This window comes from Opisthocomus hoazin, chromosome 8, assembly GCF_030867145.1.
Source record: "Opisthocomus hoazin isolate bOpiHoa1 chromosome 8, bOpiHoa1.hap1, whole genome shotgun sequence".
NCBI lineage: Eukaryota > Metazoa > Chordata > Aves > Opisthocomiformes > Opisthocomidae > Opisthocomus > Opisthocomus hoazin.
Genome location: NC_134421.1, coordinates 4,390,081 through 4,414,688, shown reverse-complemented (window position 1 = coordinate 4,414,688; position 24,608 = coordinate 4,390,081). Strand labels below are relative to the sequence as shown.

Below are 24,608 nucleotides of genomic sequence, written 5' to 3'. Positions count from 1 at the left end.
CCAGATCTCAAGATTTGTTAGTTTTCTCTGCAGTGGCCTGGCCTTTCATTCCACAGCCTGTGGGATTCAGATTGTTCGACAAAAGAGTCGTCAGGGTCCTTTTGAATATTAAAATCTATGGGTGAAATTCTGATCATCTGGAAAACTACTGGAGATGACTTTTGTCTTCAGCGGGGTTTGCAGATCTATCGTCCTCTCTGACTGCTTCAACTTGATTCTCAACCTGAATCTTCAATGGAAAGGAGTTACTTTCCCCTGACCCATAAAAATGACATGAGCAGACTTCATGTACTTGGAAAGAATTTGATTTCCCCTTCCCTAGTTGGCTGCTACTTAAAGCTCAACACCAATAATCATTTCTCTTTACAATGTGGCTGTTTTCCCAAACCCACTTCATTCTTTGCCTCAATCAAGTGGAAGAATGTGGACTGTGTAAGTAATTTGCTGTCAAGAGTCCTGAGATGACAATCAGGTACAATGCAGAGCAGCACACCTCCCTAGCAACGCTGAGCATGATACCCAGTAGCATAACGTTTCCCTTTCATACAAGCCCAGAGCACTTCTCCCTGTGAAGATCTGTGCTGACCTCCAGTGGGTGGAAGCAAGGGTACCCAAATCACTATTTTCTTCCTGCTTCAGCCAGGAGGAAAGGGTTTCAGACCTATTTTCAAGCGCATAGATACCTACATTGGAAAAATCTATGCACAGTTAGCGCTGGCACCATTGTGCCCGGAAGCAGAAGCGGAATGAGAAAGGTTGCTGTGCCATTCATATGCCAGGGTGGCCGCTACAGAATCACAGAATCACAGTCCTCGACACATCTTTTCACAGAGGAGCGCAAGAGTTGGCAATGTATTTAAGCCACAAATAGAAAGGTCTGTCACTTCAGCACAAAACTCAATTAAAAGAAAAGGTGCCTGGGGGGAAAGACAGAGCAGGCTAACTGCAAAATGGAAATGACTGTCAAGAAGAAAAAAAAGAAAAAAAAAAAAGAAAAGAAAAAAAAAAGAAGGTTTAATGTCTTATTCTAAACAAACTAGTTTGCAGAAGACCAAAGCAAAGTCATCCCTGACAGCTTACAGAAGGTAGTCAGTGGGAAAAGGAATACAGAAGAGAATGCTGTGTGATGAAAAGGTGCAGGCAGGTTTCATAAATACAGAAGAAATTGTTCTGACAGGCTTTGCCAGAACAATGCAGATGCCCGATTTATGATCCTATTCTAGTATCTCGAACATTCTGCAAATATTTTATGATGCCTCTTCATCTGCTAGAATGCATCAATAGGGCGCCAGATTCTGCAAGCATTCTGCAAGCTGTACAATAACTACTCGACGTGCGCAAGCTCCCTCGACTTCACATGAAACAAAAGTTCTAGCTGGGGTCAGCACTGCTCGCACAGCCTGGCTCACGCTCACTTACATCAGTACAGTATCTGGTGATCCACGTGACTTCAAACGGCTGAATCGTCCTACATCCTCCAGGAGTGTAGGTTTTGAGGATTATGCTAGGAAAGAGCTCAGCAGAATGCATATAGCTTACGTATACGCATTTCAAAATCAAAGGAGTTCTTAGCTACTGATGTCCAAGTAGCTGTGCCAGAGCTAACTTTATTCCTTATATATTTAACCCTTTTAAGTATTTTGGAGGGTTTATAACCCTGTTGCCTAATGCCGTGACAGTCATAAACACAATATAACAAGAAGTAATTTTAAAGGTGAAAATGAGAAGCCAGCATTCCATCCTTCCATTCCCTTCTACTCGGGAATGCCTGCCTGCATCAAATAAATGTTTGCTTCTTTCTCAACACTCTGTTGAAGGCAAAGAGTTTCAAAGATGCCTTTACTGATTAAGGGGTCAATGTCACATACCATAAACACAAGGAAAGACAGACATACTCTATTTTACTAAAAAATAAAAACATATAAAATAAATTTTAACATTACATTGGAAGAGGCCTATTCCCAGCATTTTTCAAGTCTCAGGGAATGTCAGTCCAGCTACAGACTGAAAGGACAGTTTGTCATTTGTGTAGAATACACTTGGGGAATAGACAGATTATACTTTCTGGTGTCTCTTGAGAGAACACCACCAACAAAATGGTTAATAAACTTCTCAAACACAGACTATCTCATTTCTCTATCATCTCCAGTTGCTGCGTGGAAATAAACTACTGGAGGCAGGCGATGGGCTGTCTGACCTCCCAAGAGCCCTTTTATGATTCTATGAACCTCTAACGAAGAAATCTCAACCACAAAAGGCAAAGAAGAGTTATTGTACCCAAAAATTCACATGCCAGATTTCACTGAATTCAGCAGGACAGAAGTCTGTACCGAGTCTTGCAGCAGTATCAGACAACACCCCCTGGAAACATTCAAGGCCAGGCTGGACGGGGCTCTGAGCAACCTGATCTAGCTCATGGCAGGGGGGGTGGACTAGATGACCTTGAAAGGTCCCTTCCAGCCCACACTATTCTATGATTCCACAATACACCACTGCATCTGCTGGAGCTTTGAGGCTTGACTCATGCGATACATGAGGCCGGTTCCAGTTTTCCTGTTCTCAACATTTTAGCCGCTTGCTGGCAATGGCGGTGTACAGGGCGCAGAGATTTCCTCTCTCACAGATTAGCCAGTGCTGATTTTACTTTGGAATCCAATGGCCAGTCCTAATCGAGCTAATCAGCTCCTGATGTAAGAGCATTAAAAATACCGAGCTCAGAGAAGCTACATCTGCTCATCCGAGCACTGCATGTGCTGCTATAAATTATCTGCTGAGAGCAAATCTCACCAAAAAAAAAAATTATTTTCCTGTGCTTCCTTTTGGCCCAGCCACAAAAACAACGCATTTCCCTCATGTCACCAGGTGTGCTCTGCCCTCCAGTCTGTGAACTGGATGACTCTAATCAACACAGGCCTGCTTAACTGGGTTATTAGGGTCTGAGAGGTGGGCATGCCTTCTGTTGACATCAGCAATGTCCTCAGTGAAAAACCTACGTGTAAGCATTTTCATTCTCACCTGCTCAGGACCCAGCACACCGCAATGGAACTTTTCAGCACATGTTGACACTTAGTAAATTACTAATCTCTACACAGGGCTGTCAAAGACCAAGACTAGTAAGAATCCCAACATCAGCATCGGGGATGCTGTGAATGAGTAACTGATAAATAACATACGTTTAACTGCGTCCAGTTAATCAATGGAGAGCTTTTTTCTCTTGTATCTGAAAGGATAAAATTGAGAGTCAAAAAACAAACCAATCAAAGATTTTTGTCACAGGTACTGTTACATATTTAGTTGTTTCTGATATGAAAAAACATTAGGAAAAATCTGTTCTTGATAGAAGAAAAGCTGTCAAGAAATGCTTATGACAGTGCGAGATTGAGGCTTTTTCGGTCTTTTAAAACAAACTGGCCCTAACATCCCATTGACCACTCCAGGCCAACAAAAAGTCCTTCTTTCCCAGCTAAAAGTTTTCAAGCTACCTCACTTGGTGTCATGGTACCCCATGCCAATTGAACTTGCTCGATGAAGTTTGAGTAATTTGATAATTCTATGAAGTCTATGAAGCTGTTATTGACAATTTACTTCAAAAGAAGCTGTCTCCATTTATATGTCAAAAATGAATTGTTTTCTTCCGCGAGATGTCAATTTTATGGCAAAGAATGAATAGTTAATAGCATGAGTCAAAAGTATTGGACAAAGAAGAAAGCAGTAGCCTTCTGGATGTGCAGAGGCAGAAACACGCTGCATCACACAGCAAGTCCTGCAAAGACAATAAATCAATCCTCTCTGCTGAAAGGTGGGGAACAAGGAAAATTTCCAAACGCAAGATGTCAAGAAGAACGGGGCAGAGGGTACCAAAACACTTGCCCACCTTGCTGAGTTGAGATTTGTAGAGATGTTCTCAAACGGTAATCTGACAGGATGAGAAAAGTCCCAGGACTTTACATACTCAGGGATGACAGGGACATAAGTTTATACTAGTATTTGACTAGCTGGTTTCACTTCTAATTTATCTCTGTTTTTCTAATGGATGCCAAGAAAACTTTGACCTTCCTCAAGGCCAAGAGAAACTTTAAGTGGTAATGGTTATCGCAAAGAACAGCTGGCGAGAGGACAGCTGTGGCACACCTTCGGAATAAAGCACAAACAATGGTACAGGTCAAAGATTAGAAGAGTCTCTCCCTTCTCCTGCTTCCAGGGTCAGTTTGGGTCTGGAAATAACACGGTTACCTCTGCCCTGCACACAGCCCCACCTGGTCAGTCTGCCAGCTGCAAACTGGGTGCAGCTCTGTGTTTCTGTAGGCTGTCCCTGCCAGGAGAGGACTACAGTGGAGCAACCACATGGGTTCCACGCAGAGCCTGGCCAGCCTTATCAAGCCCAGCTCTGTCGGAGCAGGAGTGACTCGGGTTGTCCAGGCCTGGGGGCACAACAAGCAGTGCCGGGGGGCTGAGCCATGGTACAGAGCCATCGCATCTCTCCATGAGAACCAGCCCTGTTCTGGCAGAGCTAGCAAACAGGCGGCCTAATAAAATTCACCAGGTACAATTAGCTCCTGTACAAACATTTTCCAGTACCCAGATTCTCTGGGTTTTCCCTCTGTCTGAATTTTACCTCTGTTCCCAATAAACTGAGTAATGGATTATCGATTGGAGATCGATGAATTTATCAACCTAGTATCAGTTTTGGCTTACTTCACGGTAAAGCTGATCTACTATGAAATTTCTGTGTCAAGTCTTGCAAATACCCAGGTAACTCGTATCTTAAGTTTTCTATTCAGAGAAACTTGGTGTCTTAGATTACTGTTGGTTGGAGATATCTCAACAGCAAAGAATTCTTCCACTACTCCTTTCTTAGTCTTCTCAAAAACTATTTGAAGAATAAAGGTTAAGAGATGTGAGCATGCTGCTGAACACGAGCTCTCACACAGAGCTGAACCAATATCCACCAGCTATATCTATACATTGCAATAAGATGCAATAGGCCAGCAGTAAGACACATCTAACATCCTCATCTGCTGTGATCTCCACATGTTCATTCTTTTTCTGGCAAAGGTGGCACAGGAACGCCCACTGTTTCTACACTCCCAAGCTCCTGACACAGACCTCCTTCTGCTACTCCTCCTCTCAGCACTTTACCTTCAGGACAAGGTCAGACAGAGTAAAAATAACAGAGAGATTTCTGCTAAATGCTTTTCAGGAGTAAGAGCAGGTGACTGAGCTTATTGAAAAGGTAGGGTATTTAACTGCTATTTTCTCAGAGTATTTAGAGAAATGCTGTCTGTCTTGGCAATTTCCACAAACCAACTCAAGGAGCATCACGAACAACTTCACGCAGACAGTCACCGATTCAGTGGTTTTCCAGAACACATCAGGTTTCTTAGCTGTGTTCCAGTGAGCTCTTTCATCTGTACAGCAGTTACACTCTTTGAAGTGGGTTTCCCCCTTATTTCCTTCTTTTGCATGACTTGATTTCTACTTTCTTTTTAGACCTGAATTACCCCCAACCTAGAGAGCTGTTCCCCCAGTCAGTCCATGTGCTTCAGTGGTACTGTAAGCTCAAAGTATAGGGATAAAGCTATATCTCAGCCTTGTCCTTTGCTGTAGCTTATATAAGAATTTTTTTTTTAAATAAATAATACCTAGGCATTAACAAAATTAGTGAAATGCATTTCTCTCCAATTACAGACTAAGAACATTAAGAGGTTTCTTTTCAGCTCTGTAGGTTTTTTCACACTTTCCATATCATGATGTGTTTATGTTATTTCTAAATGGTTTCTGTGAATGCTTTAAATAATTCCTCATTAAATCTACTGAGAAGCTAAATAATGGGTTAGTAAAATAGCAGAAATGGAAATGGTAGAAGCTGAAAATACATATTCAGTTCCTGTCTTTTATATACAGTTCATAAAAAGCACATTTAGAAAGGTCTGATGATTCATGAAATACTTACTCACTAAAAGGCACACACATTTTAGACATTTCAAAAGACAAAAAGAAAGGTCTTAAAAACACGGTAATCATCACACTTGTCTTGTTGGTTATGCATCTTTCATGGAAACATAAGTGTCTAGGATGAATTTCAGAGGGCCACAAATATGTCCAAACCAAAAATGCTTGCACTATTTTACAGGTAAAGAAGGGCCTGATCCAAAACATGAAGTCAGTGGGAACAGTAACTTTAGTAGGCTTTGGAAGAAACAACACAAGGCACAACTACAAGTTTTCATAGCCCTAAAAAATGCAGACAGGGAGATACTTACAATTAGGGATACTAGTCTTGATTAAAGAATTGCTGGTGAGCTTACTCCATACATCACAACATCCCAAGGAACCGCTCTGTTAGAGAGCTAAAATATCAGCATGTCTAATTTAAACAGAGACTCACTTCAGCCTTGCCTATTTTATGAGATGAGAAGCATAATATTGAATATTCCTGTATATTCGATGGTAAAAATCAGTATATCATGAAACCACATTAAACCTTCTCAGAAGATAAAGACAGATGGCTTTTGTTACCGACGTTGTCAAGATATTTCAATAGCAGTTTTAATTAATTCATAAGACTGGATTCCAAAGCCCGAAATTTTCATAGAAAGCAACAAGCGTCTGGTGATACGCCTTCAAGATACGACGTGCCACCTGCATACCTGTTTAGTTGGAAACAACCCAAAATCTAGTAAAATTTTACTGCAGAACTTCAACAAATTATGTTAATATTAATCATTCCATCCACCAATGACATCATAACTTAGATACAGAGAGAAAAATGTCAATAACTTTTTAATGAAAATATACAACAGTAAGGCATGGATTTCACTGCATTTTTTTTTAATATATATTTTAACAAAACTTCTGTTAAAAATAGGTTTTATTCTGGAACTGCTTTATTTATATAGTGAAAAATACAAAACAAATTAAACTTGTAGAACTGCAGTGAATTCATGCCACAATAGCTAAATTATATTGATGTAGCTAAATTATATTGATGTAGCTAAATTATATTGATTAGCATGAAATGTATGGTTTTCATCTCATAAGTGATAGCTGGAAAGCTAAATGCAAGACAGGAAAAGCATAAAGCGAAAAGGTCCTATTCACAGTGGCACCAAGAGGTAAAAGTACATTTAGCCAGCTGACTTCTTCATCAGTTACAGCCAACTATTGTCCTTGGCAAGGATACTGTCCTTCAAATTCAAAACGGCCTCCACAAGGACAATGTACCATGCTTGAAATGGCATAAATATGTAATGCTCATTAAGCTTAGTTAAATGAGCATACCAGATGCAGGACACGGCCCTGAGAGCAGGAAGATATATACATGTATCTGTATATATGCACTAATACCGCTCATTAAACAATGAGGACATACATACACAAATATGGCATGTTTACAAACCCCACAGAAACACAGCACAATGTAGAACAAAAAGTGAACACAGATAATAAGTTAATAATGACTGAAATATCCTTCTTGTGAAGAGCATCATGTTCAGGTAAAAAAAAAAACAGGCCTACACTTGATTTTAAAACTGCTGCTAAAACCACATTAAATCCATTTTTCACGGAAAGCAGGGACAGATTCGACCAATACCACAGGAGTCTTGCAATAGCCAGTAGCCTGCCTGACTACACAAGCTCAGAGACAACTTGCAAGTACAGGGTCACCATCAACACAAGTACATTCTGGGTAGAAAAAAATACATCACCTTCACAGCTGAGGACTCAGAAGAATCATCCACAGATGTCTAATTAGGCAAAGGGCAATTTACACTCAGACTGTAAATTTGTGTTGTCAGAATAAAGTTGTGGGCTTTTTAAAAAATAATGGTTCTGAAGAACTTTCATGCTCCAGCTGCTTTGCATTGCTTGGATGAAGCAAATAACGCTCACCCAACTGCACAACCAGAGCAGACTAGGCTGACTAGTTAAACATTACATGGCTGCATATCTTATTTAGTAGTGGTGGCTCAGTTAATCATCTGCCTTGCTTTTCAAGAATAAACTCTTTCACTTCATGTACAGATAAATCCATACTCGTCATGAACTAGAATCCAGAATAAAATTCTTTAACACAAAAGCAGCATAGAAAGAGATAAGAATCTGAGACAGAGGCAAGAAAGGGAACCTGGTCGTGGGCGCCTACTAAAAGCCACCTGATCAAGAGGAGCCTACTGACAAAGCCTTCTTCCTCCAGCTCCAGGAGGCTTCACGCTCACAGTCTCTCGTCCTGCTGGGGCCTTTCAACCACCCCAACATCTGCTGGAAAAGTAGCACTGCGAGCTGCAGGCAATCCAGGAGATTCCTAGAAGGCATTGAGGACAACCTTTTCAGCTGGGTAACTGACACCACTACACGAGGGGATGATGCTCACCAATGCAAGTGAGCTCACTGATGACGTCAGGACTGGTGGCAGCCTAGTCTGCAGTGACAGTGCATTGGTGGAGTTCACAGTCCTGAGTGACATGGGAAAGGCGATGAGTATATTCAGCATCCTAAATTTTAGGAAAGCCAACTTCCAGCTCTTCATGCAGTTAGTCAGTAGGACCCCCTGGGAAACAGTCCTCAGGGACAGGAGGCCAGAACAGAGCTGGCAGATCTTTAAGGACGCTTTCCATAGAGCACAGGAGCTCTCAGTCCCCAGGTGTAAGAAGTCAGGGAAGGAAGGGAAGAGACCAGCATGGCTAAGAACTGCTAGTCAAACTGAAGGGCAAGAGGGAACTGCACAGGCAGTGGAAGCAGGGACAGGTATCTTGGGAAGAGTATAGCGATGCTGCCCGGTTGTGTACGGATGAGGTTAGGAGGGCCAAGGCGCAGCTGGAGCAGAACTTGGCAAGGAACGCTATGAATAACAAGAAGGGCATCTACAGGTATGTCAACCAGAAAAGGAAGGTTAACGTAAGCATTCTCCCTCCGACGAACAAGAATGGCAACCTCGTACCAACACACGAGGAGAAGGTTGAGGTACTCAGCAACTTTTTTGCCTCAGTCTTCACTGGCAACCTCTCTCCTCGCCCCTCCCCAGTTGACAGACTGCAAGATGGGGACCAGAGGGGCAAAGCCACTCCTACTGTAAAGGAAAACCAGGTTCTGGACCACCTGAGGAACCTAAATGTACATAAGTCTATGGGACCTGATGAGATGCATCCCAGAGTCCTGAGGGAATGGGCTGATGTCATTATCAAGCCACTCTCCATGATATTTGGAAGGTTATGGCAGACAGGCAAAGACCCTGGTGACTGGAGGAAGGGAAATACTGTGCCCACCTTTAAAAAGGGTAGGAAGGAGGACCCTGGGAACTACTGACCTGTCAGCCTCACCTCTGTGCCTGGGAAGATCATGGAACAGATCCTCCTAGAAGTTATGCTAAGGCACATGAAGGACAGGGAGGTGATTCGAGACAGACAGCATGGCTTCACCAAGGGCAAGTCCTGCCTCACCAATCTACTGGCTTTCTATGATGGTGTGACTAGATCAGTGGACAAGGGAAGAGCTATGGATGTGATCTATCTGGACTTCTATAAAGCCTTCGACACGGTCCCTCACAACATCCTTCTCTCTAAATTGGAAAGATACGGATTTGATGGCTGGACTGTTTGGTGGCTAAGGAATTGGTTGGAAGGTCGCAGCCAGAGGGTAGTGGTCAACAGCTCAGTGTCCAAATGGGTGCCAGTGACAAGTGGTGTCCCTCAGGGGTTCATATTGGGACTGGTGCTCTTTAACATTTTCATCAATGACTTAGCGAGATCGAGTGCACCCTCAGCAAGTATGTAGATGACATCAAGCTGAGCGGTGCAGTTGACACATCAGAAGAACAGGATGCCATCCAGGGACCTGGACAAGCTGGAGAAGTGGGCCTGTGTGAACCTCGTAAGGTTCCACAAGGCCAAGTGCAAGGTTCTCCCCCTGGGTCAGGGCAACCCCCGCTATCAATACAGGCTGGGGGATGAAGAGATTGAGAGCAGCCCTGCCGAGAAGGACTTGGGGGTACTGGGGAATGAAAAGCTGGACATGAGCCAACAATATGCGCTCACAGCCCAGAAAGCTAACCATATCCTGGGCTGCATCAAGAGAAGTGTGGCCAGCAGGTCGAGGGAGGGGATTCTGCCCCTCTACTCTGCTCTGGGGAGACCCCACCTGGAGTCCTGCGTCCAGCTCTGGAGCCCCCAGCACAATGACATGGACTTGTTGGAGCGAGTCCAGAGGAGGGCCACGAAGATGATCAGATGGCTGGAGCACCTCTCCTGTGAGGAAAGGCTGAGAGAGTTGGGGCTGTTCAGCCTGGAGAAGAGAAGGCTGTGAGGAGGCCTTATAGCAGCCTTTCAGTACCTGAAGGGGTCCTAGAGGAAAGATGGGGAAAATCTTTTCAGCAGGGCTTGTTGCAATAGGACAAGGATTAATGGCTTTAAATTAGGAGAGGGTAGATTTAGACTGGATATAAGGAAGAAATTTTTTACCAGAAGGGTGGTGAAACACTGGCACAGATTGCCCAGAGAAGTAGTGGAGGCCCCATCCCTGGAAACATTCAAGGCCAGGTTGGACTGGGCTCTGAGCAACGTGGTCTAATTGAAGATGTCCCTGCTCGCTGCAGGGGGGTTGGGCCTAGATGACCTCTAAAGGTCCCTTCCAACCCAAAGCATTCTACGATTCTACGTTGATTTTCCTTTCCATTAATCCATAAAATTCCTTCACAAAGGAGAAGTAAGAAACATTTAAAACCTTTGAGTAAACTGAGCAAACTGAAAGATCTACAGAGCACCCTCCCAGCAAAACTCAGGTCTGAGCTGATAGTGTTCCTCAAAGGACTTCTTGCACAATCATTTTTAAAAGCAGCTGTGATTTCCTCCGTGTTCAGATTTCTAACAGTCCTGCTGTTCTACTGTTTCAAAATTGAGAAGTGCATAAACAAGCAAAGTTGTTGTACCAAAGTAATGTCTATAGTAGCAAGGTTTAGAGATCTGTGAGGAGCTTTGTGACATCGGCACTTCAGCTCAAAAGTGAACCTGGAACTATCTTTGGCAAAATATTCCTAAACAAACAAAAACTGTGCGCAGCTAAAGATCTTGAACGTAAACCTTTCTCACCACACAACGTAAGAAGTCACAAACCTGCTATCAAAAATTTATTCCCCCCACCTTTCCAGTGTTGTAAGGTGTGCAGGCTCATCCATGCAAACAGCCTCCACCGCAGACAGTAGTGTCTCAGTAGTGTCAGTAGCCTGAGTCTGGCTCGGTCATTTTCCCAACCCCTTCCTCCAAAAGGGGAGAGTAAAGACAGCTTCATTTCCTACCAAGGGCTTCTACCCACAATATTCCTTTTGAAGATGCTTTCCCATATCTTCACACTACCTAAACAACGTGAAGAAGCAAGAAGCAGGAGTGGAAGCCAAGAATCTTGCCCCACATGATAAATTCCACTTTAATGTTATTTTAGGAAAAACATATAAGAAGGAACATGAGCTTCTGCTTACACAGAGAATAACCTTTTACAGATTATTTCTGAAAACCACATCCTAAACACTGCACTTTGAAAAAGCTCAAAATGCAGAAAGAAAAAAATAAAATAGCAGTAGAGCACATTCCTCCTCCCTTGTGCCAGGAGAGGTTACTCTACACCTCACGTGGCCTGTCAGAAGCCCTTAACTCCCTGCAACACTAAGGACCACTCTACTCAGCAGACCCCCTGCTCCTTGTAGTGTTAAATTGTGTTTGTGCTACATCAGATCAATACATTCCCAGGTTTCTAACTTATTCTTCACAGGTGAAACCATTTTCAGTGTAACGGGCAATTAACAAAGACAAATCTTCAGCAATTCCTCCTGAGTCCCAGTTTAAAGACTTAATTGGAAGACTTCTTAGGACCTCCATATTTGGGTAAATGAGTTTTTCATTATAATTTTCCTTGTTAGCTTTAAGAATTAGTTTCTGCCTACAGGTGCTGTAAGTTAGCTCTTAAGAGACCCTACTAGGAACTCTCTACAGGAATTTCCTTCACCATAGAATTTCCATATATTAAGTTAAATTTTATGGCAAGAATGCAAACCAACAAAGAAAAGCTAGTTCTTTGTATCCTATTGTTATTCATATTTGATTTGTAAGCATAGAACTACAGCAAAAATTAATCTTGAATGACTTTTATTTTAAGAGTATTAATCTTGGATGACTTTTATTTTAAGACTATATACTATATTCTCTTAATCATATATGATAGGTGGTGTATATAGCAGTTGCTGTACTATTATATGGCATTACTTGTGCTATCTTTATCTTCCACATCAGTCTCTTCCTGTGAGAATCAAGTGCCATTCTGTAAACCAGCCTTGAAAGACACCTGAAAAGCAAGCAAACTTTCAGGTTTAATGTGCTTTCAGAAATGAGCAACTCAACAAAATTACCTAATTTTTGAAGTGATTTTGCACATGAAGACCAGTGAAGAACAATAAAATCTAAACCCTACAGAACAGAAACTTGGGACTGGAGTAAACTAGCATAGTTCCGCTGAAACTTGTGGGACTAGCCTGGGTTATGCCAGCTGAGCATCTGACCTCAGATGTCCTTTGAGTTTGAGATAAACATGTCACATTTTAAGGCTATTTTTCCTTTTTATATTTTAATAAAGCAAAATATATGGCTGTACAGAAGGGATAGGATTGCTTCTTATGACCTGATTTCCTAGGAAATATGAAATACTTTACTATTCAAAGTGTTTTCCTGTGTGGGATTTTAAATAATGAAATCTGCCCTGTGGTACCTACCAGCGTAAACAATATGGAGAAGCAGCATCTACCACAGTTCTTTTGGGGGACACTTCAATGCAGGAGAGGCTCTCAGACAGATCAGTTGACCCTTTAGCCACCCCTGTTTAAGGTTGCAGCCTTTAGTTACACTCCATAAACCTGTTGGGAAACCTTTTTCTTCAGATGCATCATCCACACAAGGATCTTGATCGATTTAATTTTAAGCTAAAATTACAGAACTTTACATTCAACTTTTATAACTTCCATACTAAAATAACCGACAGAGAAAAGAGTGGTATCAGGGCACCTACAGCAGATCTTTTCCATCTAGTTCTTTCCTTGAAGAAGTCAAGAGAAGCATGTTTCATATTTGGGACTGTGGGATATGAAGAGGCACCCAGTGACTTTATATTCAAGGAGTTGAAATGCAACTGCAAAGGAAAGGTCATTTCCTACTGTTTACACACTATAAAATCTAGCCTTAGGCTTTCTATATGCCCTGACTTCTTCACGTAGTTATGGAAACAGCCACATGCAAAAGGGAGCTGGAATTGTGTTGGGCACATACCGGCTGGTTCTGTCTATCAGAAGAATCGAGACTTTAAAGTATCGAAGTGACAGAAAATAACAGAAGAAAAGAAGAAACACACAGCGAAGCTAAATGCATGCTACTACCTAGGGGAAATGCAACATGATACTTTGGAAATGGAAACTAAAAGAGGGCAGATTTAGATTAGATATTAGGAAGAAATTCTTCACCATGAGGGTGGTGAGGCACTGGCACGGGTTGCCCAGAGAAGCTGTGGCTGCCCCATCCCTGGCAGTGCTCAAGGCCAGGTTGGATGGGGCTCTGAGCAACCTGGTCTGGTGGGAGGTGTTGCTCATGGCAGGGGGGTTGGAACCAGATGGTCTTTAAGGTCCCTTCCAACCCAAACCATTCTATGATTCTATGAAATGGATCGAGTGGTATTTTTAGCTACAGTGGTTGGGAGCCACTATTTCAGTTAGAAAGCCCATAGAAATTTATACTACCACAGCTTGATGTCAAGAGGAACATGCATGCTGATTTAAAGTCGTGAGGGCAGTCAAATGGACGCCACATATGAAATAACAACCTCGTTCTTCAGAGGTCTTTAATTCAGCTGGTCCTCACTAGTGAGTCTTCATGCCAGGGTCCTCCTCTGAAGAAGGTAGCAAAAAGTAATCCCAAGTTTCCTCTACCAGGTAGCCAGCAGCAGTCAAAGCTGAGGCCAGAGTGTGGTGAAGGTAGCCTCTTCTGCCAAGCACCAAGTCCAGAAGAATGTGCAAGAGAAAGACAGGCACAGCTTGCCCACTGCATGGGGCAGGGGAGCCTGCCTGGTTTCTCCCTCTAACATTTTGAGTTATTTTGGCTTTTGCTCTCCAGCAAATGCCTTCCCAGCTACGGCCTCCCAGTCCCCACAACAGTGGGAGCTAATGAAAGGATAGGGATGGATGAAATATTCATGTGAAGGAAACAGTTCACAAATTTAATAGAAAAAAACCCCAAACCTGATTGCATTTAATTTAGGCTTCATTGCTCCTTCACGTCAGAGGACACAGCCACAAGCCAAGCTGTACTCATAGTGTTTGAGTTTGGATGCTGTTGTTTTTCATCCTCTCTGATGAAGAGGCAGGTGTGGGTTGCTACATTTCTTCCTGGCTTGCTTGACTACACAAATCATGTGGGAAAAGAAACTCTTTCTGATATGAGGCTTTTAAACAATCCCTCGAAAAGCAGCAGAACAACATCCTTCACTGCTCCTTACTTTCAGAAAACAGATAATTAGAGATAGCAAAAAAATCCTACATTGTGCATCGTTCCTTTGATCTATTAACAACAGTGAGAAATCTTCCAGAAACTGGTAGGAACAATGCTGAAAAATTCCCTGCCTAATCCTCAACCTAATTCTAACACGGGCCCTGCTAATACTGGAATCTGAGTGCTCAGAAAAATATCTGGTTTGAACCTGCCAGTCTCACAGTCTAAGACTAAGGCCTTGTGATGCATAAAAATCTGACAAATGCATTCAGAAAGCTGGGACTGTTGTAGATTCGTAAGGACAATTGTAGCATAAATCAGTAATACTGTCTCAAGACCCTTATACTCTGAATATGTAGAGATGTACCTAAAGTGCCAGGTAAGACTCCAGACAAACATCATTTTCTGGACAATTCTGCTTTTCAGGTTGCTTCATCCTTCGGCCTCTGTTGCTGGAAAAAGTCAGGGACAGTGTCAGTATTTCTCAATCTGCGTTCCGTGCATCTGTGATGCTCCGTGAGATATCAGATGCTGGTCCATGAAAATAGTGGAAAAAAAAAAATAATGCATGAAGGCAGCCAGGATCCAGAGTCCCAAATTCAAAGATCACATATTTTACCATTTTACTAACAATTTTGCAATACAGCAAATTGTGTTTACCTATTTGTTGAGCACAGTTCTTCTTTAAATCATTACTCCTTCCAAAGACTAAACTGCATTTACAATAAACCGTCATGGTTCTTCACACCAAGATCATCCAGTCCTTGGATTAAAAGCTGGTTCTCCTTGGATTAAAATCTGGTTCTCCTTGGCCTGGCACTCTTGTAAATTGTACATGGGAAGTACAATTACAATTAGAACAGTCTTGTAAATTGTATGTTGGAAGATTGCCATTTTGGGGCCTAGACCCTTGCATTTCTAAACTGTGGAGTTTGGCTATACGAAAAATGCAAAATTCAGTTCTTGAAAAAGAGATGTAAGTGTCCATCAGAAAGAAAAACATCCTTATTCTGCTGCAGGATGAAGAGGAAAGAATACAAGAGACACCGCCATCGCTTAGGAAACAGATTCCTGTCCATGGGGTATAAAATGAGCACGTGGTCTTCCCTTGCCAACAGAATACAAAGGAATTGCTGAAAGATCAGTACCATTTATTTTAGACATTTTAAAGTCTTTGCGTCTTTCCCTCTCCCTGCCTTTTTCTCCCCAGGAGCCATCTCTTTGATTTGTTTACTGCAACACTCCTTAGGGAAATGTCTTGTTTAGACTCTCTCAGCCTTACACTTGCCCTCTGTGTGGGTGTTACTTGCATGGCACTACTCAAAGGCAGCTGTGATACTGCTGCCACTGAGCGAGAGACAAAACGCACTATAGGCTATTGCTCAGCTTTCCAGAGTAAACACTTACTTGAGCAGAAACCACTTTGTGTGTTTTAGCTTTTATATTTTCTGCTTATGCATTTTGTGTATCACAGATTTCAAAACAAAGAATGAAGAAATTTACCACCAGACAAGAGTGTGCAGTTTTAAAGGCTAAAAGTTCTGCTCAGGCACAGAAGAAAAGTAATTATTGGCTTGTCTGCCAGGAGAAGAAAGATGTCACAACCTTTGAAACGGCATTCCAGCTTGCATTTCCTTTCTACACTTTGTTCGAAGCAGATACTACATTTTGGGCAGGAAATCAAGAGCAAAAGCTTCCTGCAAAGATAAGCTTCATGACTCAATTTATATAAACTAAACCTTCTGTGAGTTTAACATTATGCTTTAGAAAAACCTGACTGAATGCTCCAGGGTGAACAGAAGATGGATGCTGCGTAGGCTCCTGCACACTGCCCATCACTCCCTCGCTGGTCCTCACACCCACTTCTGACTCGTCTGTCCTGTTGGGTTTGTGTCTTCCATGGGGACTACCAACACGACCACCAGACTAAGCACCACCCAGGCACAGCGGTGCAGCCTCTGTGGATGCCAGCAGGACCGCACCCACCTACACCACAGCAGAACCTTCCCCGCTGCATCTGCAACCAGTTTGGGCTGCTGCCGGCAGAATGTCATCTCCTGCCACAGGTGACACAGGAGGAGACATTTTGCTTTTCAGGTCTCAAGAAGATGCCCAAATTAGACTGCATCTGCAGTGCTGGGAGGGTCCCCTGCTCTGCTAACCACTCAGCACCACATGCACCCAAGGAAAAAATGTTTACCTGGTGTGGCCACGGTTAACCTTTTTTCCTTGCTGAGACGGTGCCCATGGATGAATTCACTCATGGAAGGGGGGCCCCTCAGAAGATATGATTCTGTGGAGGCGGGATGAGGGGGGGCTCTTAATAATTTCTGGAGGTAGGTCCCTGAAGTCCTGGTATGGCTCTGATCACAAAGGGAAGGTGAGAATAGTCTTGCAGGAGATCCAAGAAAAATACATATGGAAACAAAAGAGTTTTACTTTAATTACCTTTCAACGCCTCACGAATGACAACATCATGCTAATTTGCTTAACAGGTAAAAACCACCTAGTGCTGCCACCCCACGTCATTTCCACAGCAGAGCACCTTGCCTGCACTGGAAATCCTGGTTCATATTAGGGGAGGAGGAGATGAGGTTGGGTTACATCTCCGCATCCTGGAGTCAACATGTATGAGGCTCCCTGAATGTTCTCTTGTTTTTGCATTGTGACTAGAGCACACAAGCAAAGGGAATGATTATTCAGGACTTCTCTAGCAGAGTCCTTTTCATCTTCAGAACCGTGGAGATCCCCACACCTGTAGAGCTTTGGCAGGGCAGTCACAAGACAAGATGAGAACTCACTGCTTGAACAGCAAAATATTTGCATTAGGTTATGAATGGCAGCCATCCCCCTTCAAAAGGTTTCTTGCTCCCATGCAGAAAAATTGATCTGAGCGAACACATCCATATTCTTTTTACACTGATGAAGAACAAATGAGCACCACAGCTTAACAAAGAGATGCTGTTTCTTTTGTGTTAAGCGCTGAAACGCTCATAGAGCACAACCCTTTTTTTATTTCAGATGCTCATTACAGAAACCCTTAAGGAAAACTTGTTAAAGAAAATACATTCACACTAATATAGAAGACATACAAGATGCACTGAGACACTGACAGAATATAGTTCAAAACACTGCATATTAAGGAGGAGGAAATAACATAGTGAGTAGGTGGATCAGGACCACACGTTGCCAGGCTTTGAATTTCATATTTATATCCTCCCCACCTCCTTTTCCCCAAAGTACGAGAAAAGAAAAAAAGCAAGAATCATAACGTTTACAATTCAGTGAACGACTTCAATGAAAGTCTGGTCACTGCACTGTACTGTAAAGATCACTGCATGCATACCTTTTCCTCTGAGTGCCACTGCTGACCAGTAAGTTTGGTTGCTGTGGGCCCTGACTATGCAGGAGGAAAGTGTCTATGCTTGGCACGGTGGCTGATGCCTCCTCACTTACTTTAGGGCTGCCGATCTTGCTCTTTCCAAGCTTGCCTTTGCTGCGTCGGGACTGCTCATGGTCGAACTCTAAATCCTCCAGTCGCTGGGTAAGGGCGAGTTTTTGCTGGATAGCCATGCGCAACAGAGAGTTTAGGGTCTTCTTCTCATCCTCCGCAGCTGCTAGCTGCCTCTGCATCTCATCCAGCTGCGTGACGTACTCATCACACCTGGGAAAACAAGGCAGAAATCTGGGGAACCAGTCCAAGAACCAGCCCTACCGGTGACAGCATTCCTGTGTCGCAGTTACAGGGACAGATTCCCATCCAAGCTTTTGCCAAACTTAATCCTGGAAGCAGACAGCCTGAATCCTTCCATTCTCATTTTGAAGAAATTCGGACTCGGATCTGCATGCCAACATTTCCCATTCAGCAGGAGAACCTGTGCCTAGAATATCAGAGTAGTCTACGCCCATGTAGTATGTTTCTAACGCAAATAATGAACAATTGGAGGGAAGGTTTGGGATTATGTCCACATTAGACCACAAATAACAATTTTGGGTGCTAGTTCTGCTGCTAACTCACCATGGATAAGAATGTCAATTAATTCGATAATACAGTTTTCCATAGACAGTAATATTCACTTCAGCAAAATATTAACAAAAAAAATGATGAAAAAAAGACTGGAGGTACTTCAAACACTTGACACCTCAGATTTTGTGAAATGAGAAGCCTTCAGTTGTTTGCCATTGTTAACTGATTAAAGAGGTACATTTCAGGAAACCCCACACTTGGAAGTCATTTCACATCTACCATTGAATCTCTTGGAGGTGTGCTCAGGTACCCATTGCTATGGTCACCTACTCCTTTTTAACCCTCAGCCTCTTATCTGCATGAAAAACTGTCTCTTTTTCATTTGCTCTACATCTCTGAGACAGATTTTGAAATAAAACCACCTTTCTCATGATTTTGTTAGCCTTTAAGACTGATTTCAATTTAGTCCCGCTTTAAACAATGCTTCCTGAAGTTAACAGGAAGAGCAAGGCATTCCAGGATGGTCTTCGTCACTAATTGAAGTGAAATAGCTCCAGTTTGTTAAAAACAGACCATCTAATCAGTAAGAACCAAGAGTGGCAGACGTATACCAGTGGTGAAAGGATTCGCAGGTAGCAGTACTGCCTGACCATCCGACATTTGTAGCAACATCCAATAATTTTTCACATTAAATGACGCAGCTCTCATTAAATCTCCTCCCCATGTGATCTGTATGAATCTACAGAGCTTTGCTGTGTAATTACAATAGTGTAATGGATGAAGATTTAACTTCATCAGCATCACTCACAGAAAACATGCATAGGAAAGAATTTTAGTTTTCCTTCTCAAAATGTGGGACACAATAAACTTTGGAATTATTGCAAACTGAGAGACAAAACTAATTTCCATGAAACTTTAACCTTCTTCCCGGGAAACAGAAATAAAGTATACTCAAAAATTCATAGTTATTCTTCACACACAAACGCACACACATATTGCACTCTCCTTTTGAATAATTCAGGCACTGGAAGCAAAAGGACGAAGTCAGCCACAGTTTCAGCTACGGGTTCAGTTTTCTCTTTCTTCTACAGGACGTTAATAAGCATGACTGTCTTTATTCAAGCCTTGAGCAAGAGAGAGATTTCTGCAACGTTAGCTGGCTTAAAGCCAGCTTGCACCCCTATTTCTGCTCTAAGCCATGAGATGTCTATTGATGCTTCAGCCAGTTTCTTTGACAGAGACATTAGAATGAAATCAGGATTCTGGAGATTAAATTAGATTTCTTTGAAATAGCAATTCCTACAATGCCTGTGTTATCAGAGTCTTAAAGACTCATTCTTGTAGCCACATAGATCCTGTATCCATCCCCCTTTTTCTCTCATGCTTTCCTCTTTGTCTAGAAGACACCTTTTTTCCCCAAACATGCTTTCTTTCCAAAATTTTAAAAAAGTAACATCTGCAGCTACACCTGCAGCACAGTGCCACTAGCGGAATGAAATGCTTGTTTTAGTATGCCAATAAGCCAATTTTCTTCTTGGAAAAAGATTGGTTTTCTTCAGGCCTTAGGATGTGTTCTTGATATCCAGATATCTGCTTTGCAAGAGCAGCTAAGAGCAGTTAAGAAACATAAGCTCCAGGAAGAAGGATATTACTAAAGCAGGTTTAGACAAACTTCTTCTTGTTACCTGCTATGAACTATAGCAAGCTGGCCCTAGAAATGCGGATATACTAGATGCTGTTAGCTGGCTTCATACTCGAGACAAAACTAATCTCGTTAATACAACAATTTCCAACTGTTCTGATTAATTATATGCCCTTCCTAGACGTCCCCCTGTAATAGCAGCTGTGCATTCTTGGTAGTTCACTGCAGTGTTTGGGTGGTTCCAGTCATCTGACCCCCACCATGACTCGAAGTTTCCTATTATTTTTCACAAACACATGGCCCATTGTCTCTGTGTTTTGTTGCTCAAGCACTTTTTTTTTTTTTGAGAAAAAGCGTTCAGAAAGGTTAAACCTAAATCAATCAAGTAAAGGCCATAATAAACTTTCGAAACTGCTGAATTAACAGCTTCCAATCTCCTTGAAGTCTGCAGCAGTGAAGGTTACTCCATGTAATGGGAGGCAGCTACTGCCTGCAGCCATGGCATTTCCCTTCACTGAAATACTCCCTGCTATGTGCAAGTGTGGGATAAGAAGAGAAGTGTTTCCAGTTAAAACAGAAAAAAGCATCACACACCTCCATATTGCCTTTTGTCACACGTTTTATAAACATTTGTGAAGTCTTACAGTATACCGAGGAAGAAAAAGGTTAAGAGCTCCTAAGAGAGGCGACTTCTGGCATGGCACGAACCACTGCAGACTGAGCAGGACTCCAGGACGCACCAGGGCTCCGAACGGGTCTCTCAGAAGTACTCAAATAGTAGTGAATAACAAAAGTTAGGTTATGTCCTCTTGAGTCAGAGCTCTTTCCCAATTTCTCCCTTGCCCGAGGACGGGTGCATGCTGCAAGTGAATATTAAATAAACAGCACTGTTCTCTTGCTGTCTGCTGGTCTACTTAGTGCCAGAGCAAAAGTCAAGATTTCACCTATTTTTCACTTCTCTTGTCTCAGAAAGGAAGCAGACAGACACATAAGCCCACTTATTTTGCATGAATAGATCCAAGAAGCTTATGTAGGAGTTTTAGGGATTTCTAGTTCCATCTATCTCTCTCGTCTAGGAATGCAAACCAAATACCGAGTCAGGCTTATGTGTAATTTAGGTAACATAAATCATAGCAGAGCTTGAGCTAAAACCCAGTGACACTGACAGTGACAGATCCCTGCTCTAGCCATATAAATATAATTCTCTTCTGCTTATAAATGTTTTCTCATCTAGGATAGCTCCAGGACCTGTTCAAACTTGTTAGCCCATCTCTTCAGCACACATTTTTCTTTAAATTTTAATAATAAATGGATGGAGAATAAAATCAGTGCATGTAGAGTCAGGACTGTGGCAACACCACGAGTAATACTTCTTGCTCTCTTCTTTTGAGTATCTCTGTTCAGGCTGGGAAAGCAACCATGTGTAGGGACTCAGTAAAGCTTCCTGAATCCCTTTAGGATCCTGGTTTAAAAGTAGTTCCTTCTCTCCTTCAGCACTAGACCGCTCCCAAGGCAACCTCTACTCTAGATGGGAAAACTAATGCTTTAAAGAATCTATTTTTCATTCGCCCTTCAACTCTGCTTAGCCAACCCCATGCATCCCACAGCAAAAAAGATTTTTTTGCTCTGTTGCTTCCTTTTTCTCGGAGAGGTGTTTGGGAAAAGGGAGTCTGAACTGCATTGAGGACATATTCTTGACAGGTCTGAAGTAAATTCAGAAAGGGATCAAGGCTAATGAAGAGGGAAGGAGGAAGACATACAGGTCAAGAAAGATGTTCAAGAAAGATGAGGAGCTACTGGAAAGAGTCCAGTGGAGGGCTACGATGAGGAAGAGGGGACTGGAGCATCTCTCCTATGAGGAAAGGCTGAGGGAGCTGGGCTTGTTCAGCCTGAAGAAGAGAAGGCTGAGAGGGGACCTTAGAAATGCTTCTAAATATCTGAAGGGTGGGTGTCAGGAGGATGGGGCCAAGCTCTTTTCAGTGGTGCCCAGCGACAGGACAAGGGGCAATGGGCACAAACTCAGGCACAGGAAGCTCCAGCTGAACATGAGGAAGAACTTCTTCCCTCTGAGGGTGACGGAGCCCTGGCCCAGGCTGCTCAGAGAGGCTGTGGAGTCTCCTTCTCTGGAGATATTCCAGACCCGCCTGGACAAGGTCCTGTGCAGCCTGCTCTGGGTGACCCTGCTTCTGCAGGGGGTTGGACTGGGTGACCCACAGAGGTCCCTTCCAACCCCCACCATTCTGTCATTCTGTGATCAGAGGCACAGAGAGTTTGGATCGGGAAACAAACAGTCCCAGAAGGACAAAGGGCGACAGTAGAGGTAGAAGCTGGACAGAAGGACTTTTGAGCGCAAGAAAAGAAGAACTTAAGAACGGAAGGATGCATAAGAGTCAGGGAAAATCACAGAAAAAGGAGGGCTCCTGCTTTCTGTATAGTGGAGCTTTGGAGAAAAGTGTCATCTTCGCTGTTCAGACCAGAAACAGGCATGCTGAGCTCTCCTCATAACGTGGTATGACCTTCATCCAGTGCATTCGAGGAAGAAACCATACAGTTCAGCACGAGAATGAACATCCTTTTGAGGACCAAATGAACAGAAAAGGATGGTTTAAGAAAGAGAAAAGATATTGCTCTATCAAAGAGTATATGAAATAATTTTCAGATCTATAATATAACTCTACTATCAGAAAGATGTTCTCTCTACAATACAAATTCAGGAGTAAGTACCATGTGATGCAGGATAACCATGGAAACCACTGTTTTATTCAATAGAAGACCAAACAATTGCTTTTTTATTCTGAATTGCTATTGCATCGTATGTTACTGCATGGAGGATCTTACAGTCTTGTATTTTCAAACAGATTTCTCGTCTTGAACAGACATCTGTAGTACATCAGCTCTCTGTCCTTTAAACAAATGCTATTCCAAATGGAGTATTCGGAATGAGTCAATGATTTGAACATTTAGAAAGACTGATTTAATTATAAAGGCCATTAGATTCCAGGATAGGGAAGGAAAAGGAATATTTTACAACAGAAAAATCTATAGGAGCACACTGATGAGCAAGGTCTTGCAGTGAATCATTTTTTTATAACCGTGCTCAGAAAATACTAGGCAGAACTTACAACCTCAAGGGCAGGGATGTGTTCCACAGGCCATGCAGTCAGTGTTTAACCACTACTGCATGGAGTTTATGAGCAGCAGTAGGTGCTTTGGGTGCGGTTTATCTCTGCTGACATTAGTAAGTGGAAATCTGTAACTCGGCCAGCCGCCCAGATTCCCTTTATAGTTCACAGAAGAGGAACAGAAGCTTCATTGCATCCTACACACAAGACATCTAGAAATGGCATCTAGACGAATGGCATCCTTTAAACCCAAGTCCCACAGAAAAGATGCTGCTGTCTCCCACCAGCTTTAGGATATGCCTTAAACCCAACAGAAGCGTGCGCTCGGGATGCCCAAACAGGGTAAAGAACATTCAGTACACCAATAACCTAACATTCCCTTTAAGTAACAACTTCTAAATCTTTGCAAACTTCTTTTACCTTATAAGTTGATGATTTATGCTCCACACAAGACCCTTCTCTACTTTATGCTCATGATGCCACTCCTCTGGAGTTAATAGCCTTCCAGGTAGCCTTATAGAGTTAGTACGTTCATGTATCACCTAGAGTAATGAGCTTGCAAATAAAGATTGACGCATGCATTTCTAAAACACACACACAACTTTACTTTCTTGAAGAAGATCTTTAGAAGCCAGTGAAATCAATGGAGCTACCTTGATTCACACCACCTACTGAGCTGGTTCTTCATTTCCATTATGGCACTACACATACTCTTCTGACAATAAACCTATGATGAATTTGTACACAGCACCAACGTCACGGCACGTAAATGTCCCTTCTCCTCCCTTCTCACCTCTTCCAGATGCTGCTGCCACTGTCACTAAGCAACAAAGGACCACAGAAGGCTGGAAGAGGCGAGATGGCAACTATATACCACCAAGATGTTGGCACGAGGCATGAAGAAGTCTTACTACTTATGGACTAAAGCACAAGCAAGAAATCTGCACTGTGTTTGACCATAAGGGGGAGAAAACCCCTGATGTAACAGCATTTCCCGAGGATACTAATTTCATTGCTTATTTGGGAGTTAATTTATTGATGAAAGTGTTGGATCTTGAAAAAAAATTATTTATAGGTAATCTTTTAGAAGCAGCTAAAACCAAAAGCTCTTCTGAAGAAGCTGTAGGAGAAGGCAAGAAGAGAAATTATTAATTACTGTCCTACCAGGAAGAACTATGTTACAGAAGATAACTGAAACTTTTATCCTGTGAAGGAGAACACAATGAACTGAATATCACAGTGGGAGAAAACAAGAATTCATGCTGGAGTGGGAAATTGCTGTGGCCTTACAATTATTAATGCTGGATTACAGCTTAGGCTGGTTGGTGAAATAGATTTTACTAGTGGCAAGTAATAAATCT

General features: G+C 42.5%; 1 protein-coding gene across 6 annotated transcripts in view; it reads right to left on the bottom strand.

The window, feature by feature from the left end:
• BICD1 (BICD cargo adaptor 1) overlaps window positions 1-24,608 on the bottom strand; it is a 191,832-nt gene that overhangs the window by 7,915 nt on the left and 159,309 nt on the right. For 3 of the 6 annotated variants that reach the window (XM_075428749.1, XM_075428753.1, XM_075428751.1), the window contains exon 7: window positions 17,973-18,180. In XM_075428749.1, coding sequence (XP_075284864.1) covers window positions 17,973-18,180 — 208 coding nt within the window. Of the gene's footprint in view, window positions 1-14,933; window positions 14,969-16,716; window positions 16,908-17,862; window positions 18,181-24,608 lie in introns of those variants that run through there. The other 3 variants (XM_075428748.1, XM_075428747.1, XM_075428752.1) reach the window with 3 other exon arrangements.